Source organism: Verticillium dahliae, genomic scaffold (genome assembly GCF_000150675.1).
Source record: "Verticillium dahliae VdLs.17 supercont1.9 genomic scaffold, whole genome shotgun sequence".
Taxonomy (NCBI): domain Eukaryota; kingdom Fungi; phylum Ascomycota; class Sordariomycetes; order Glomerellales; family Plectosphaerellaceae; genus Verticillium; species Verticillium dahliae.
Window position 1 is genome coordinate 1,226,803 of NW_009276929.1, and position 17,341 is coordinate 1,244,143.

General features: G+C 52.6%; 6 protein-coding genes across 6 annotated transcripts; 3 read left to right on the plus strand and 3 right to left on the minus strand.

The window, feature by feature from the left end:
- Nucleotides 1-332: 332 nt before the first annotated feature.
- VDAG_05277 (uncharacterized protein) lies at nucleotides 333-3,418 on the plus strand (the record flags this gene model as incomplete). The annotated part of the gene is made up of 4 exons (XM_009655013.1): nucleotides 333-638; nucleotides 853-1,342; nucleotides 1,473-1,499; nucleotides 1,902-3,418. The coding sequence occupies 4 exons, from the start codon at nucleotides 333-335 to the stop codon at nucleotides 3,416-3,418; spliced, it is 2,340 nt and encodes a 779-aa protein (XP_009653308.1).
- A 2,504-nt stretch (nucleotides 3,419-5,922) lies between these two features.
- VDAG_05278 (uncharacterized protein) lies at nucleotides 5,923-6,692 on the minus strand. Its single transcript, XM_009655014.1, has 2 exons — nucleotides 6,275-6,692; nucleotides 5,923-6,210 (listed from the first exon to the last, which is right to left on the minus strand). Coding segments are annotated over exons 1-2 (318 nt in total). The 5' UTR covers nucleotides 6,592-6,692; the 3' UTR covers nucleotides 5,923-6,209.
- A 279-nt stretch (nucleotides 6,693-6,971) lies between these two features.
- VDAG_05279 (uncharacterized protein) lies at nucleotides 6,972-8,389 on the minus strand. Its single transcript, XM_009655015.1, has one exon. The coding sequence runs from the start codon at nucleotides 8,218-8,220 to the stop codon at nucleotides 7,147-7,149; it is 1,074 nt and encodes a 357-aa protein (XP_009653310.1). The 5' UTR covers nucleotides 8,221-8,389; the 3' UTR covers nucleotides 6,972-7,146.
- Nucleotides 8,390-8,610: 221 nt separating this feature from the next.
- Nucleotides 8,611-10,183, plus strand: VDAG_05280 (uncharacterized protein). The gene is made up of 4 exons (XM_009655016.1): nucleotides 8,611-8,733; nucleotides 8,794-9,737; nucleotides 9,787-9,843; nucleotides 9,893-10,183. The coding sequence occupies exon 2, from the start codon at nucleotides 9,102-9,104 to the stop codon at nucleotides 9,288-9,290; it is 189 nt and encodes a 62-aa protein (XP_009653311.1). The 5' UTR covers nucleotides 8,611-8,733; nucleotides 8,794-9,101; the 3' UTR covers nucleotides 9,291-9,737; nucleotides 9,787-9,843; nucleotides 9,893-10,183.
- Nucleotides 10,184-11,299: 1,116 nt separating this feature from the next.
- Nucleotides 11,300-12,186, minus strand: VDAG_05281 (uncharacterized protein). Its single transcript, XM_009655017.1, has 2 exons — nucleotides 11,880-12,186; nucleotides 11,300-11,819 (listed from the first exon to the last, which is right to left on the minus strand). The coding sequence occupies exon 2, from the start codon at nucleotides 11,802-11,804 to the stop codon at nucleotides 11,325-11,327; it is 480 nt and encodes a 159-aa protein (XP_009653312.1). The 5' UTR covers nucleotides 11,805-11,819; nucleotides 11,880-12,186; the 3' UTR covers nucleotides 11,300-11,324.
- A 1,368-nt stretch (nucleotides 12,187-13,554) lies between these two features.
- VDAG_05282 (ankyrin repeat protein) lies at nucleotides 13,555-16,070 on the plus strand (the record flags this gene model as incomplete). The annotated part of the gene is made up of 2 exons (XM_009655018.1): nucleotides 13,555-14,832; nucleotides 15,042-16,070. 2 exons carry the CDS (start codon nucleotides 13,555-13,557, stop codon nucleotides 16,068-16,070), a joined length of 2,307 nt encoding a protein of 768 aa, XP_009653313.1.
- Nucleotides 16,071-17,341: the final 1,271 nt, after the last annotated feature.

Below are 17,341 nucleotides of genomic sequence, written 5' to 3' on the forward strand. Positions count from 1 at the left end.
GACAGTGTGCCTGATGCGTGATCATGTGATGACTCTTGGCGCAAGCCATTAGTGCAAGCCTCAATCAGCCCCGGTTGTGTGGCGCAGCGATGCCGATCAAGAACCAGCCCCGCAGCTAAGGCTGCATTGCCTGATTGGCCACCGCAACATTGGAGTTGAAGCCTCTGATTGGAACGATTCTTAAGGTGCCATTCTTGCGCTTGCCCAATACATCGAGGGTCGGTTGTCTCAGGACGGCTTGAGTTCGTGAGGGGAACACAGCCCGTTTCCCCTCACCATGAGGCCAATCAGATGGCCAGAGGTTCGTGCGTCAGGCTGCCAGCTGTGACGACATGGACGAACCTCTTGGCTGCTTATCCTTCTCGGTCTCTCGAGTGGTTCTAACTGGCCAAACGACGCCAGGGGTTTCTCACATCTGGCGCCAGTGGTCTGCGCTCCGTCTTCTCCAGGAACCTACCAAGAGCTTCGACATCCAACGATCTCGCAGCTGGCGCGTGGTGTCGCGACATCTGCGAAGCCCCGGCCGTCAGCACAGCACACGACGACTGCAGGCTGTAATGGACAAGTTACCCCTCAACGTATCAGGACCTGAAAGTGAGGGAATGGACCGTGGGGGGAGCCGTGCACGCGAATCAGAGGTACGAGTAGTTGGTGCCCGAAGGGATCCACCAACAGGTAGTAAGATTCGGGTCTTTGTCGATAGCCTGAACGGCAAGGAATAATTGACCTTCTTTCGAGGAGACTCCATTTGTTTTGGTGGACAAAAACGCGTTACGAGGAAGATAGTCGCGTGGTCGCGGTTGGGTGGCCCACCCACTTGTCTGGGCCACCCACTTATCATGTACGTTATAGCCTGCCGTAGTGGAGGTCGCGCCGCGGACGGGACTCCCAGCTCGCAAGATGGGCCAACGACACCAGCTCTTCGTCATCGCCCGTGTCGGCAACTACTATCGCCCACTCGCCGCGATCCACCACCAATGGCTCTACGGCGTGTCGGCCTTGCGTTCATGTCGTCGACTCCTCCGCATCTTCTCGGACCCGAGCAACCGAATCGCCCTCAAGCACGAGCTGTATCTCGCCGTCGACTTCTTCCAGAAGAGAGGTCCTCCCCCCAGCGACCCCCCGGAGTGCGAGGATCCTGAAAGGACAGCTTGTCCCTTTCCTTTCATCACCACATATCTGGCCGTTGGTGCGGCTTACGACTTTGATCTGGGCCGGGTCGATACGATTCACGAACTGGCCTTCGACACAGGCTTCGATCAAGGCGACAACAATGATGGTATCACTGTGCTGGACATCACCGATTTGGTTGATGTCCGCTACTGCTTTGTGAATCTGTTTGGTTAGTCACCTGGTACAGTTTTACCTTGACTGTATCTTGGCCTCGAATTCGAGAGCCATAAAAGTTACATGGATCAGCCTTTGGACCCTGGCTCGGGTTTCGACTTTGAGCCTTTACTAATTCTCTTTAGGTCACGTTCGTGATTTCGAAACTGATAGTAAGGTAGGTACAACGGTGATGGATAGCAAGACTGTCAAATTCCCACGCAGGCATGGGTTAATGACCGTCTTGGGTAGGCCATCATCTCTATTCCCTCACTTCTGATTCGGAATACTGACGGTGACCAAGGTTCCCTCGCATAATTCGTTATTTTCAATGATTCCACGTGCATCTCAACATTTTCACGGGGGCCTCTCGTGATAACACTCCCTTAACGGGGCGAGAATACCTCAAAGGGTACTACGATGTGACCAGTGAGATGGTGCAGAACAACATTGCCATCATTGAGGGGCTCGAAAAGTCGCCTCTCGTCGAAACCAAAGCACTTTCCGGTATATTGATTCCCAGAGCCTAAAGTCTGCATCCTCGACTACCATACCTTCCCACTAACCCTCTCCAGAAACCTGGCCATGGGGTGAATGGGACGCGGATCGCCCCGTGGCAGACACAATCAACACCGGACCGCACACTCAACCCCAGACTCTAGGCCCGACCCATTCTCTCAGAGATCTGGCTGCCGCTCAACTGTTCAGTCGCCTCCTCGCGACCGAAGACGATTTTGAACCCTCCATCCTTGACGAAGTCCGAGACCTGCCGGGCTTTCAGAAAGTGCTGAGGGAACACCTCCTCTGCCACTCGAAACAGGTCGGCCCAGCACAGACTTCGAGCCATTTACTCCAGCTGGCCTACGCTGGTGAAGACCTGCTGGAGTGGAACTCCTATGTGAATCTCACGGCCGAAGCAATCAAGGTCGCCCTTACGTCAGACGCACTGAAAAGCGCCACAGGGATCATCCTCACGATACAACGTCATGTTTCGCCCGCAGAACTCGTCGAGGCTCTCTCATCTCTTGATAGCCTCCACGCGCTACAGGTCCTGGACCGACCAGACCGCAAAGACGAACAGAGCAGCAACCAGTTGTTTGAGGCTCTTTCCAAGTCAACACATCCCCTGGCCATCAAGAAGCTCACACTCTCTGGCCTCTATGCTAACGGTATTCGCCAGAATATTTGGCGACCATGTCGGGATAACCCGGTGACCTTGGAACCATATCCACTGGTGCAACTTCTCGTGGCCCACGAAGGGAAAGACGGCGACATGCTGAAGTCGCTCGGCGGGGCTTTGGAGTCCTTCTACCTCGGAGATGCTGCTTTAACCCCAGTCAAAGTTGCCACTGGCCTTTTCCAATACCTCATGACAGAAGTTCAAAGCTGGCCTATTCGCAATGGGACAGGTTTGGCCGTCGCCCACTGCTTCTCATGCAGCCCACCGGCCCTTGGCAGTGATTCAGTGGAGATTGCACCACTCCCGGCTGAGACCTACAAAATCGCCAAGGCGGCATGCCACTCGAGCGGCTTTGGAGGTTTGTATTCTAAGCTGCGCGACCTGACCCCTCGTGCCTGGACGGCGGTTGTTTCCGAGTCAAAGGACACTCACGACGCCAATGGTGTGACAACACAAACAACACACTTGCAATTCAAGTATGCATTTATACGCTCTAAGAAGGCTATCCCAGTCGACCCAGAAACCCGGCGAGGCTCTGATATCCAGCCATCTGAGATCGAAGTTGTTGATCTAGCGGGTTTCCTTCACTTGACCGCGCCTGAAATCGACACGAGCAAGCTTGCCCACCATTTTGATGAGCTTGACGCGGCCGTCGTACGCGCTACCGATGAAAGAAACCGCATCACCACTCCGCAGCACATCCCACTCTTGTCTCTTTTGAGCCCCGAGGAAGCATGCCGCTTGTTGAATCAATTCGTTGCTTCGGTGCCGGAAGTGCAGGAGGCTTGCGTGCGAATCAGCAGATGGGGCGGAGGTAAAAATATTTTCATATGCCTGAACTTGGAATCAGAGCTAATCGGTTCCTCTGTAGGACACTGGATACTCGACCTTGGATTCAACCACGATGGATAATCCCACATGGCAATGGCTCTGATGGCAAAGTAGCATGGACTCGTTGATGACGGGACTCCTTGGATCAGTGCACACACACACACAAACACAAATTTATTACGCCTGGTGGCCAGTGGGCCAATAAAGCACTATCTGCTTTGTACATGATCTCTTCCTTCGAGATGCCTCAAGATCTCAAAAGCCCATACAGTCTTCCTTCCATCTTTGCCTTGTGCGTTTCCATTTCTTCGCTGGGGTCTCGTAGGTTACTGTACCAATACCCTCACGTACCGGGTCCTGATAGTGGCCTATGGTGGATGGATGGATGTATTACGCCCGTTAGAGTCATGGGCAACTGCTGCTTAAATACATACTCCCTTCCGTCACGCATCTTTCGCTACTCGTCCAGCCGTTACATAATTTCCTGCTTCTTTTCCTCCTTGTGCATGGTCTCTTGTCGCCAAGTTCTCGTGGGGTTAGTAGCAAGTTGTCCGTGAAGGCGTCTTCTCCAGGTGCCCAGCTTCCTATCTTCAGCCGCTGGCGCGAACCTGCTGTCGTGGCACGAGGTGGATGGGTTAGTATGAGAGAGGGTGAGTGCGGTTGTGGGTGGGTTAAGTCGTCTGCCGTCCTTCGTCAAGCCGTGCTGTTGCTATGGCGTGTTTGATGGTCGCCTGCACTGCTGCCATGTCAGGTGTCCAATCGTCCGCATCCGTCCGTGCCTTCCCTCCCAGGTGGAAGGACAGACTGCCTGTTCTCGCGCCAGTCTCTTGCTGCATCTCTACCCGTTGCGAGGTCCATCTCGTGCATCGGAAGAGAAAATGGTCTGCTGTTTCTACGGCCTGTCCGCAAGGGCATTTGTTAGAGGGTGCTGCGCCAATCCTCCACAGGTAACCGTTCAGTCGTATCATCCCCGTTCGTAGTTGTGCGAGCACTCTCGCTTGGGCTGCCGTCAGCGCATCGTATATCCTACGCGTGTGCTTTCCCGGTAGTGCCGTGCCGATTCTCTTGGAGTATTTGCCCACTTCGTCTGGTAGGGTCTGGCAGTCTGCTTGGTCCTTTCTCGCTGCCGCGAGCGTGGTTGATGCCGCCCGGTACGGACTTCTCACCGGCAGCTTCTGCGGGTTCGCGCTTCGTTTGGCTGCTCCCTTCGCTGTTCGCGTGAGGTCTCCTTCGGTCCCAGTGGGAATCCAGCGGATCGAGACGCTGTTTCCCCTGCTACGTAGCTTGCCGATGGTGGCATAGATGCGCCGTATGTCTTCCTGTCCCGACTGGTGGTGTGGTCGGCTGACCGCTTGCGTTGCTGCCTTGTTCCTGGTGAGTATCGTGATGTTGCCGTATTGGAGCTGTAACGGCAGCGCGTCCAGCGCTCTGCTCATGGCTGCAAGCTCGGCCGTGAATGGGTTTTGCTCATCCCGTGTGCCCAGCGTGGCCGCCACCATGAGCTGGGCGGTCCTCGAGGGCCGGAGAACTCCGCCGGATGCCGATCATTTCGCCCCTGATTGACGTGCTCGTAACGATGACGGTGCGACCTCTCCCCCCGCCCCTTTCGAGGGCTTCTGCTGCGTCCTCGTCCTGGATTCTCTCCACTCGTTCTTGCCACGGACCGAGCGCGAATGGGCAGATGACTTCCAGATTGTCGATCGGTACTCCCTCGTGTGACGCGGCGTGTCGCTGTAAAGGTGACGTGAACCGCTTCGTCATCCGCCTCTCCGTGGCTGCCAGAGGATGGTTGTCCGGGAGTGTGTTCAGGTTCACCCAGAACGTCGTGGCCCGCCTTGCCAGACAATCTTGACCCTGCTCACATTCTTCGGATCCACCGTCACCGCCTTGCACCTCCAACTGCAGTCCCCTTTCTTTGTCCTTATTTCCTTTTCCACCGCCGTCCTGACAGTGCCAGCGTTCACTTTGTTCTTGTCCGTCTCCTCCACGCGGGATGCGTCGATCGTGCAGAAGAGTCTGTCGGTGAAGGTCGAAGGCGTCGTGTTCATCGAGGTGACGGTTCGTACGTTGCTGGGCTGGCTCGTCGGTGGGGTCCTGGCGATGTCCGCGTACGATGGGTTCGGGCTGCTCTGTCCCGAGACGACCGCCATGACGGCGTCGAGTCTCTCCTGCATCTTTTGGACCTCTACCACCCCTTGCGCCTCGGTCGTTCGCAGTTCGGCTTTGATCGTGCCGATCTCGTCTTTGATCGCGCCAATCTCCTTCTTGACCGCGCCAAACTCGTCCTTGACTCTTCGCAGCTCGTCGCTGACTGCTCGTAGCTCTTGATTGAGCAGACGGTTGTCTTCGTGCATGGACTCGCAAATGGCCATCTGCGCCTGCCCCGCCTCAAGGGCGGTCTTGAGGAGCCCATTGTGCTCTTTCATCTGTTCTTGCAAGGCTTCGAGCGTCGAGTTGTTGTCCAACCATCCGACCTTCGATCGAGAACAAAACTCTGCATATTGAAATTTCGTGGGTCTATATGCAGAGTCTATCCAGCTCGCAACCTGAGGTACCATGATGAAGACGACGATAATAGCAGCAGTAGTCAGTGATTGTGGTGGCTTGATTGATTGCTAAATGGAATTCCGATTAGGATGTGACCACTCTTTGATCCGATCCGCAGCAATGCCTGGTCAGCGTCCAGAGACATTAATAATCCAGCATAACGTGGAGCACAACAATAGGGATTGCTTGGATGTTCCCTCCCTCTCCATCTCTTATTTCCAGCGAAGAACATCGTGTGAAGGATATCGTGCGAGTCAACTGTTTCCCCGCCGCCGCTGTCGCTGCCGTCCCAAGCTCCTGATTTAAGAAGGGCGAGATGACGAGGTCTGCAGGATGCTATGTCAGATAATATCCCAAGGAAGTGGTCATATTGGTGGTACAGCCACTTACCAATTCTGCGAATAAGTGCACTGAAGGCAGAGAACATGAGGACAGTCCGATCCACCTTCAGGGGGGCCTATGCAGCCATCCATTCTGTTCCCTTGCTCGCCGCATTGGCAGCAAGTCCAGCCATTCCTTCTCAAATCTCTGAGATAACACTCTGGCTTGTCGCAGAGGCTCTCGTCGGCGACGGCAGTGATAGATCTAGCTCCTGAACACATGGAGTACTTGGCGGTACGCCGATTATAAGTCGCATCGGGGCAATAATCAGGGGCTGCGTATCTCTTGTGGCCGCATCGGAAGCGGCGGTAGGTTCGCCAACACATGACTTGGACGTCCGAATGACTTGACGGTTTTCTTTTAGGGACAAAAGGGAGCAATTTGGAAAAGCTTAAGAATTGACACGGTGGGTTATGTTGGAGTTTCTGACGTCGAACCTGCGGTGTTAAGGCAGTACTTATAGTCTTCCAAGTGAAGCGACCTTCCTCCCAGAATGAACCCTACGGTAAGCGCCCGTAGCTGCAGTCTGACCCTCACGTTTCAACTCTGGAAGTCTTGGAGACCGAGAAAAACGACCTCGTTTAATTTGGGCTGCCAACCCGAAGTGTCGGAGCCAAAGCACTCGACATAATCGTATCAGCCATTCTGCTTATTGGTCTAATATGAGCACACGACCGTGCAGGCGCGCGCTCCTGTGCACGATGTGGAAGCTTCATATCTAATTTGAATTGCTGTTGGCATTCTATGTCGTTTGATTCGCTAAGCAAGCGCTGTTCTTCCTGAGTTGTCACATCTGCCCGTGGCAATAGGGATGACGACCAGGGTCTCGTGTTCATGTTGTTTCAACACCCGATAGCCGCCAATCTCTCACGAACAAGATCCTAATCGCCAATGAACTTCAGGATGTTGGCCAGGCCCTCTGCATCGCCAGTCAAGGTCCCAGCAGACTGTTTCTTTACCCATCCCTCAGTATACCCACCACCAAAATCGATGACCCATGCGTCATCATACTCGTCGATTAAGACGTTGTCTGCCTTAACATCACCCCAAATGACACCAGCCTTGTGCAAGACTTCGACGGTCGAGCAGACCTGGTTCTTCCATTTGTGCCTCAAAGCGATAGGTATATGTGGCTTCACGGCGCAAGCTAACGTCCTGGCTCTGCAGTTGATATACGTGAGCAGAAGCCCGAAAACCACACCTCTTTCGTCTCGCACCAAACCATGAAGGCGCGAAATTCGCGTCTCCGGGTCGAGCACTGCCTCGCTAATCTTTCGGTAGGTGGTCAGCTCGCGTTTCGCGGAGTGCTGGTCTCCGGGTCTGAGTAACTTGAGGAAGAATAACGTTAGGCCCCCAACCTGTTTGACTTTCTTGGGCAGCCTAGCGAGCGCTTCGTCGGGGTTTTCGGCGCAGATCGCAAGATCTGATGGCTGAAAACATTGCCATGCTGAACACAGATCAGCTGGCAGGGCGATACCAAGTCCAATCCGCTGTTTGTCGGCCTTGGTCGTCTCGCATAGGCTTGGAGATAGCTCACCCGCCGCTATCACCAAAGTGTAGACCAACGTCTCCGCGAAGAAGAAATCATGAAGGGTTGGTTCGACAAAGGCACCCGCGTCTTGTCCTGACAGGCTCCGAAGCACAGGTAGGAATGGTTCTATTACCCAGTCTTGAAAGTCGTCGACTGTCTGGCCATCCAGTTCGCCTTCCTCTGCCACCTTGAGGAAAAAGAGGTATTGTTCTTTCAACTGAGATGAGTCTGAAAAGTGGTCCTCGAGTAGGCGAATGACGAGCCGGCTGCCATTGCACATGACAACAAATTCAGAGTCCGTATTGTGATCACTAAAGGTAAACTCCGTAACTTCGTAGCGAGGCGCATCCTCGTCGGCCCCGGGATCTGTCACAGGGGCGGATACGCAAGCGCCATGGCCTGTTTCAGGGCGTTGGTCGAGCATTAATTCTGGTGCCGGCTCGCGGTTGAGGGTGGATTCGCTGGCAGGTGAGCTCACAGAGTCGTCAGGAGATAAGACTGGGTCGGCAGAGAGTCGTGGCGGGTTCGGTGTTTTGGGACATTCGGTGGTTGGCTCATCATGGAAGGAAGCCTGAGGAATCGGTTTCGTGGGCAAGAAGACAAGTGAATCTTGTCAAAGATGCCCTGTGGGACAACCTGTTGAGCGGGGTTGTCACGCATCACGTGTGCTAGTTTTCTTTTAGGTATAGCGTATTCTTTTTAGCCCCCTGTCATTGGTGGTGCCGAACCTACCACGACAGTGGCCCATTCAATCGTCCATCATGAACCCCATGAGCGTCACCCCACCATACTACCACTGGCAACAGTCTCCCTTGACAGATTTGATTCTTCTTCAAATAGCAGGCGAATGATGATGGCAACGCTCTGATATATTGCCCCCGTTTCTTCTTCGCCACAAACTCCTAGTCATCTTCTACTAGGCCCAATGTCAGACATCGTGAGCTTGAACTACATTGAGAAAAGACCCCAATGACACCTGTGTTCTGATCGCGAGTAGAAACAGTGAAGAGACGTTTGAAGAGTCCTACCGCGCCCTCGCAGACCTTCTGGCGCTGCCTCGCCGGCACGACCTCAAGGTCAATGTGCTGGCGCTGGAAGGATGTCAGCTCATGCTTCATGATCGTCGATAGCGCCGATGATGTTGGTGTGTTTTTTGCGAAAGAGGGCAGTGAAGACGGCGCGCATGAACCACTGGCTTCACACCTGCCCAAGACGGCTGGCGGCGAAATCTTATTCACGTTACGCAGTCTAGACGCTATAGAGAAGCTCGCCGGTAGCGGTAGGACAATACTGCGCATACCAGTCATGGAGGAGAAGCAGGCGCTACAAGTTCTGCAAAAGGAGCTTGACAAAGAAGTGGACGAAGCGCCTGCGATTGACCTCGTTTGCCCTCAACCATATCCCACTAGCGTCAATCAAGCATCAGCCTACATCAACAGGCGCAGTCCGCGAGGTACTCCTGCGTCGTACTTGATTGAGTTCCTCAAGAACTAAAGGCGCAGAGACGGCCTACTCCGCAGTGATGAAAGGGACCTCGGACGCCGCGATGGCGTATCTAATTCTGTGGTCGTAACGTCGCAGGTGACGTTTGAGCAGATCAGGCGCGAGCGCCCCCAGGCAGCCAAATTACTGTCTTTGATGAGCTTCTTTCAAGCTCAGAACATACCGGAGAGTGTGCTGCACGCCTACGATGACGCTGAGAGCGGAGAGGAAGTAGGTAACCGGCGAAGCGGTGAAGACGCAGACGCCGATACCGACGATGTTGACACACTAGAGACTTCGAGAACGACATTGGTGTACTACGGGGCTATTCGCTCATTACTCCAACAGCGACAGGGCTCTACGAGATGCACTCTCTAGTCCAATTCTGCACCCGTTCGTGGTAGATTTGAAGACGTCAGTGGTCGAGAACCAGTTTTTAGGCTGTCCGCCTTACTGAACGCAAGTCTTTCCGTGTTACGATTGCTATATACGGGCTAACGATCGTCAGGAATTCAACAGCGTTGCGCAAAGCGAACCAGTTTTTAGGCTGTCCGCCTTACTGAACGCAAGTCTTTCCGTGTTACGATTGCTATATACGGGCTAACGATCGTCAGGAATTCAACAGCGTTGCGCAAAGCTCCCGCTCCGCAAATTAACATCACTACATAACTCTGTGACAAGAGACGGTGGACTGCTGGATCAAGGTCTTCAAGGCCCTGAGCTGTCATTTCGGCCTGTGTACGGCCAACATGTGAAACCGTTGACCAATTGAATCCCGGAATGACCGAGGCGCGATGCACTCATTCTAGCGACAGAGAGCAATTCGCCACTGAGGTTTGTTCTCTGATTCAGGTGGACATGATCAGATTAAGAACCGGCCATTTTACGCTCTTGTTCGTGTGCTCTACTCTTGCGGCCGTTGCTGATAGATGTGTGATGGCTGGTGGCGGGTGATCTTGGGTCGCCTAAGGTGGGTGTCGTTGGGTGATTGAGCCACCACCATGAGGCGTAGGTCTCCAACAAACCCATCCAACAAGATCTGGGCGCACGCTGCTTAGCCCAGAACCCAGAACCAGTGCTAGGCAAAGCAGTTTCTGGTTTCAATCTGGTACTGCGCAGGGGAGAATCTCAAAGTAGAGGTACGATTCGGGACGTACCGTGCATTGGACCCGAATTGAACGCGGTGTAACGCCTTGATGAGGGCAGTTTTGGCGTTTTCGAAGTACTTCGAGATCGTCCAAGGCAGCCCAATGTGCTGCTCAAGACGGAGGCCCCTCTTGTAGAATTCCGACAACGGCCATGCGACTCCAGCTCCCTCGGCTCCAGTCGACCTGTGCACCATTCGGCTTGGGTTGCCCACAGGAACAGGTGGCCACTACAGGTGTCTAATGCCGTGACGCGTTTGTGCTATTAAGAAGAATGGGAAGGTACTAACCTGGAGTTACTGTACTCACAGTCTTTCTCTCTGTTCTAATTACATGGAGGCATTTCTGCGGCTTGTATTCTATCTCGACGCCTTGCACAGTATTGCGAGCTGGTTCAGAATAGACGAAGAGTCACGACTGGAACTCTGCGACAGTAAGGCGGATGTTTGCTCCAGTTGCTCAACTGCAGGCTTACAGAAACCCCAGTTGTACTAACTTATAATCGCAATGACCGCAGTATCCACACTCCTTGTCACACGCCGTGAAGTCTTTGACGGAGTCATGCTCAGAGCCGTCATAGTCGTAACGATCTTCATCGCTGTCATAGCTCCACCAATGTGCTTTGTCGTCGCTTTCCAGATCGCCTCTCGCACTCTCCGGCCCTGAGCCATCAGCAACTTCCAGACCCTGAAGGATTAGTTGTCTGTAAGACTCAACATCACTCTTCCTTTGAAGCATTACATAAAGAACCTCGACCAGACAGTCTCGACCGGTTGGCATGCTGAACCCTCTCTGAGAGACTTCGTCAAGAGCTGCCATAGCCACGTCCTGCAGCCCGTTTTTTTGATCACCAGACACTGGGTTGTCAGCCGTATTGCAGTCAAGGAGAAATCCTAATATTTCAGGCCCTACAAGACATTCTCTCCACAACTCGTCCAAGTCTACACGGACATCTATGTCTACGGGTAGAATTGTTGTCTGAAGCGTGTCGAAAGCGAGGACTCCAATGACTTTGCCTTTGCCGCCAGGCTTTCGCTGACGCGAATGAAGGGCAGCAAGGATCTGATTCATTGGTGAATCGTCGGTCTTTGTAGGTGAAGATACACCTAACCCAGGTTGTCCATCGCCTCCACCCGAAGACCCCCTTGCACTTGACGAAGACTCTGCAACAACTTGGCCCAACCTGAATGTTGCGGGTGGTGGCAAAGTTGGACGTGGAAAGCCCCCCGTAGAAGGACTGACGACCGGCTGCTCTTTTGGAAATCTCAGATGGAGGTCGATGTCCCTCGAGGGTCTGGCGAGGGTGGCTCGCCAATGGTGAGAGTTGATAGGAGATTTTTGGTAGAGGTTCAGCTCGTAAAACTTGTCGTGAATGCCACATCTGAAATTTTTGTATCTTGAAACCTGATGTAAGTTCCCAGCTGCGGACGGTTTGGGGCATGACATCGTGACGTACGAATTGACCTTCTCAAAGTTCGCTTGTAGAAGCTGCTCTTCTTGTATCTCCGCATATTCCCTATTGGAACCGAGCGAGCAAAGTAACGAAGGGATTCTAGCGGACCGTAGTTGATCTGGCGGACCAGTTGGATGGAATGTGAAGTTTCCGGGCAGGCTTCTTCTCTGCGAATGTCATCTTTCTGTTCATTGGCCCAGGCGAGGAAGCCTGAGAATTTCGACTCATGGTCGAGGGCCTGTGGTCGATATGGTTGGATAGCGCCACAGCAGAATAGGGAAGAATCCATGATCAAGAGCACCTGGGTATTAAAAGAAGCCAAGAGTTTCGCATCAGGAGGGAAGAGGGGTATACTTAAGTAGCTTGAGTTCACACGGGAAGCAGACGACGTCTACTTGACGTCATTACATCGCTTTGGTTGTAGCTTGATGCGTGGCTTCCGCTAGCTCATGCTCGTATCCAATGACAGGCAGGACAGCAAGGAACTTTGTAGAGCAGGATGGTGGAGGACTACTTTGGGCACACTTCGTACGACCAACAACAACAGAGACTGGGGTCAGCTGAATCATGAGCCCCAGGATGGTGTTGTGCATTTTGATCTTGGTGCCGAAGCTTTGACGAAGATACATCGTGCGTTCTTCTAAGCCTTGGGCGCAGGAATAGACCATGGTGCCCAGCCTTCAGATTGATCAGATGTGAGCACACCAACACGGCCCATACTGTACTGATGTTGACGCTGTGGCGTATCTGCCAACTCCCTTGCCTAGTCTTGATCCCGCTTGCTCTCGGTCAGGTTTGGTGGAAGCTAGCTCGACCCACACAACTGGCTGACCTAATCGTTTCTGTGAAGTGTCCAGATCTGGGCCCTGGGCAGTATTAGACTCATATTTCGGCTTGTATGGCCCGTGCTCAAAGAGATCAAGACCTGTGTGCATTTGGCCGAGCAGCAGCGGCGAAGAGAAACATGGCAGCGAGAGCCGAAGCAGCGGGAGGCACAGAAGCAAGAGGCGGAGCTGCGGAAGAGCACAGCACGTGAGGAGTCCAAAAGGTCAGCAAAGACACAGTCGACAACCACGTCTCAGAACGAAGGAGGCCAACATCGGCATTACAAAACGCCTTCCTCATGTCAACATATGAGGTGGTGGAATCGCAAATTCCATCAAAGAGCTTGTGGGTCATGCCGCCGTCATATGCCTTATTACACTTTTCGTTGCCCTGGCTGCAAGATTGTTGCGTGTGCTGGCTGTCGTGACCTTCTCAGGCAGGCGTAGGCAAGAAGTCAGGTGATCGAAGCGGTTAGGGGTTTGAGATTTAGTAACCATAACACCATATCGATAGTTTTACAGTATGAGGGAGAGGAGAGTACTTCGTTACAGCATTGCATTATGTCTGGTATAACATCGCAGAACGACCACCGCAAAGCACGCATAACTCGTTGCAGCGCTACCATATGGACGACAGATAAGTGATCCTGGAGGGCACGGGTTCATTGTACCAGAGGCCTCCAGTAGACTGCGCTTTTGATTGGTTCGCAGCTGTCTCTTGCTGCGCTCCGCAGCAGCGGGAAGACTAGTCCGAGCTGCTGCCTGGCCGTCCGTCTTCGAACCTCCCCCACTTCTTCGGCGCATTCATTTGATACTCTTGCAAGATCTTCGCAATATTCTCAGCTCATTTTGAAATGCTTGACCCTTTCGGAATTATCGGTGTTGTTGTCGTGGCCGGCCAGATCATCTCGACCGTCGCCAATTTCGGGCTGGACTGGAAACACGCCCCAGCTGATACCAAGTCCCTCCTGGTTGCGGTTGGGGCTCTGAAAACGGTGCTTTCCGAGACGAATATGAATATGCTTCTCAACGATGACTTTAAGGATGTCTTCCACGGTCGGCATTCCACGCTCCTTTCGCAGCTTGGAGATACCGTGCCGGTCACAGACACCAGCATGCTGGTATCAGCATGCAAGAAAGAGCTAGAGATCCTCCTCGAGGACTTGCAGAAGCGAGTCCAGGGTCATCGAATTGGCTGGAAAAGGATGAAAGGAGCATTCCTAGCGAAGAAGACTAAAGAAGCGGTCCAAAACCTTCATCGACAATGTCAAACCTTGAACACATTGATGGATATGGATGCCCTTGCAATCGGTGTAAGCATCCACAAGGAAGTCAGAGAGGCAAGAAGAGAACAGCAGGGTTGGCATGCAGACAAGGAGTGCAAGGCCATCATCGATTGGCTCACTATGATTGATTATGGCCCTAAGCAGAGCGATTTCATTGCAAGGAGGCAAGGAGGCACTGGACAGTGGCTTCTGAGCTCGATGGAATATAGGGAATGGAGCGAGACTGCGGACCAGACTCTATTCTGTCCGGGAATCCCTGGAGCCGGGAAGACGATTATCACATCGATCGTGGTTGACGACCTTTGCACACGATATAGGAGCAATGAGCATGTTGGCATTGCATATATTTATTGCGACTTCCAGCGGCAACAGGAGCAAAAGGTTGAAGAATTCCTCATGAGTCTACTAAAGCAGCTGACGCAAGGCCGGTCATCATTGCCGGAGTGCGTGAAGTTTCTCCACGATGAACACCGGCGTAAGCGGACGCGGCCGTCATTTGATGAAGTCTCGAGAACCCTCCGTCATGTTGCAGATTCTTACTCGAGAACTTTCATCATCGTTGATGCACTTGACGAATGCCAACGAAACGACGGCTGTCGCGCGAGATTCTTAACCGAGCTTTTCAATCTCCAGGCCGAATGCGGAGCAAACATTTTCGCAACTTCCAGGTGTATCCCAGAAATTACTGACAGATTCAGTGCCAGCACAATATTGGAAATTCGTGCCAATGACGAGGATGTGCGCAGGTATCTAGACGGCCGAATACTGCAATCCGGACGGACATTGCTAGAAAAATGCCGTGAGGAGATTAGGAATGAGATCACGGAGGTTTCTGATGGAATGAATGTAAGCGTTTCAGTACTCTCCTAACAAGCCGCATGATTGAATTTGCTAGGTTCCTCCTTGCGCAGCTTCATTTCGAATCCGTCAGCAAAAAGAGAACAACTCGGAGTATAAAAGACGCATTAAAAAGTCTCCTGACGGGACCAGAGGCGTACAATCATGTTTACAAAGAAGCTTGGATGCGGATCACCGAATCTGATACCGAGTCGCAGGACCTGGCGAAGAAGGTTCTCTCATGGATCACGTGTGCAAAAAGACAACTCACAACGTCGGAAATCCAACATGCACTGGCTATACAAGAGGGTGACTCTGAACTTGAAGAAGAGGGTATCCCATCGGTCGAGGACGTGGTCTCCGTTTGTGTTGGATTGGTTGAAACCGACGAAGAGAGCAGCATCATCCGATTAGTTCATCGCACAGCGCAAGAGTACTTCCAGCGGATTTTTCCAAATGTGGAGACCGACATCGCTAAAGTCTGCCTTACCTATCTTTCATTTGACAACTTTAGGAACGGATTCTGTCTGACAGGGCAAGACATACGAGACCAGCAGCTGTTGGATCCGTTCTTCGAATACGCCGCACAAAATTGGGTCCTCCACGCTCGCTCCGCCTCACCTGACGTACATCCGCTTATTTCTACTTTTTTGTCATCTGGGTCAAAGGTTCCAAGTAGTTGTCTGCTCTGGGCGGTGAAGAACCAGCAAGAGCTCATCGCAGAATGGCTGTTAGAACGACGCGTCGACACGAATATCCGCGACGCCGATTGGGAGACCCCATTGCATCATGCTGTTATTCACGGCTGGACAAGATGTGTTCAGCTCCTCCTAAGCTATGAAGCGACCCAACTGTCAAATATGACCACGGACATCAACAACATGACCCCCATTCACTACACTGTCGCAAAAGCAAACGAAGAAATTGCGCAGGTCTTCCTCGATGCTGGAGTATCAGTCGACAGTCTAGTGAAAAGGAGGATCTGGCTGGCGACATGCCAAGATGGCAAGCTCACCTATGCACCAAATAGCAATCTACATTGCTCCCAGGGTGGGTTCAACGCTCCGCAAGGGCTCACAGCTTTGCACTATGCGGCCTTGACAGGGAGTGCTCAGATGACAAGATATTTCCTCGACCACGGTGCCAACCCAAATGCGGTCTCCGAGTGCGGCGAAACGCCTCTGCATCTCGCAGTTAGGCAAGACATCTACGATTGGAAGCGGCCCTTTGGCAAACGAGACCGTTAGAATAGTCCAGACTTTAGAATCGAAGTTTTGCTTGATTTGATAGATCATGGCACTGATGACGAGGAAGAATACTCCAAGATAATGGGTATGATCAACAAGCATAGGGTCGACATTATCGATGCTCTCCTCAACCACCCGGAAATCGACGTAAATACCAGAGATACACATGGCGCGTCTCTCCTGCACTGCATTCCTTATGGGAATTGGCGGTCTCAATCTATCCTCGAGAGGCTGCTTGAGAAAAATATCAAAAAATCCGAACGTGATTCGAAGGGTCGGACGCCACTGCATCTGTGTCAAGGAGTCTTGTGCAACGAGTGAAGGGGTCAACTGTTGGTCTCTTGGGGGTCTCTAGGAAGATAGAATAATCGATACCCTTCTCTAAATCTTAGTCCGTTTACCTTTCTTATAACTATTCCCTCACTGCGCTCGGTCCTCTCTTCTTGATTCCTACGATCAAACAACAGGCGATCCCCTGTTGGTCTCATACCTCCCTCAGGTCCTGACAATCTGGCCTGTTTGGCGAGAGATGTGAAGTCTATTACGGCTCTAATTAGACATGGCGCAAGTGTAATGGACCTGGACGAAGGCGGACTCAACACGCTCCACTGCGCAGCACGGAGTGGAGACGGGGAAACCATCCAAGTTCTGCTTGACTTTGTCACGGACGGAAATTCCATGATACTTGCGACTGCGAGAGATAAGCATGATCGAAATGCACTACATCACCTACTTGGTAGGCACGATGGCGTTAGCATAGACGCCGTTCGGTCTCTCTTGTCGAGCAGCGTCGGCATCAACGACCTTGATGACCGTGGTTACTCGCCGCTAGCGGTATACCTAGCCAAATCCTCCTTCCCATTAGAAAAGGCGCAAGTAGTGCGACTTCTCTTTGAACGAGGCGCTGACGCTTCGTTCACCAGTCCTAAGGCAGGTTTTACACTGGGCCATCTATCTGCCAAATCCTATCGACTTGATGGAGAACTCCTCTCCGTTTTGGCGAGCTCTGGCGTGGATCTCCACATGAAAGATGCCGCAGGCCGCACGGTTTTGCACCGCGCAGCGATGGCAGGTTCTCTTACCGAGGACGCCTTGGAATTTCTTCACAATGACATGGGTCTATCAAGAGGCTCCCGCGACAGTCTCGGGCTAATACCATTGGATCACGCGATTGAGATGAGAAAAAAAAACCGTCATCGAGACACGTTTGATCGAGACCGGTGGTTAAGAACAGAGGAGATCTTACGTCACCGCTAGATAGCACTGTAGCT

Excerpts from the sequence above, each read along its gene's own strand:
- VDAG_05278 (XM_009655014.1), bottom strand. The coding sequence starts at position 6,591 with ATGTGTTGGCGAACCTACCGCCGCTTCCGATGCGGCCACAAGAGATAC.
- VDAG_05279 (XM_009655015.1), bottom strand. The coding sequence starts at position 8,220 with ATGCTCGACCAACGCCCTGAAACAGGCCATGGCGCTTGCGTATCCGCC.
- VDAG_05280 (XM_009655016.1), top strand. The coding sequence starts at position 9,102 with ATGGAGGAGAAGCAGGCGCTACAAGTTCTGCAAAAGGAGCTTGACAAA.
- VDAG_05281 (XM_009655017.1), bottom strand. The coding sequence starts at position 11,804 with ATGTGGCATTCACGACAAGTTTTACGAGCTGAACCTCTACCAAAAATC.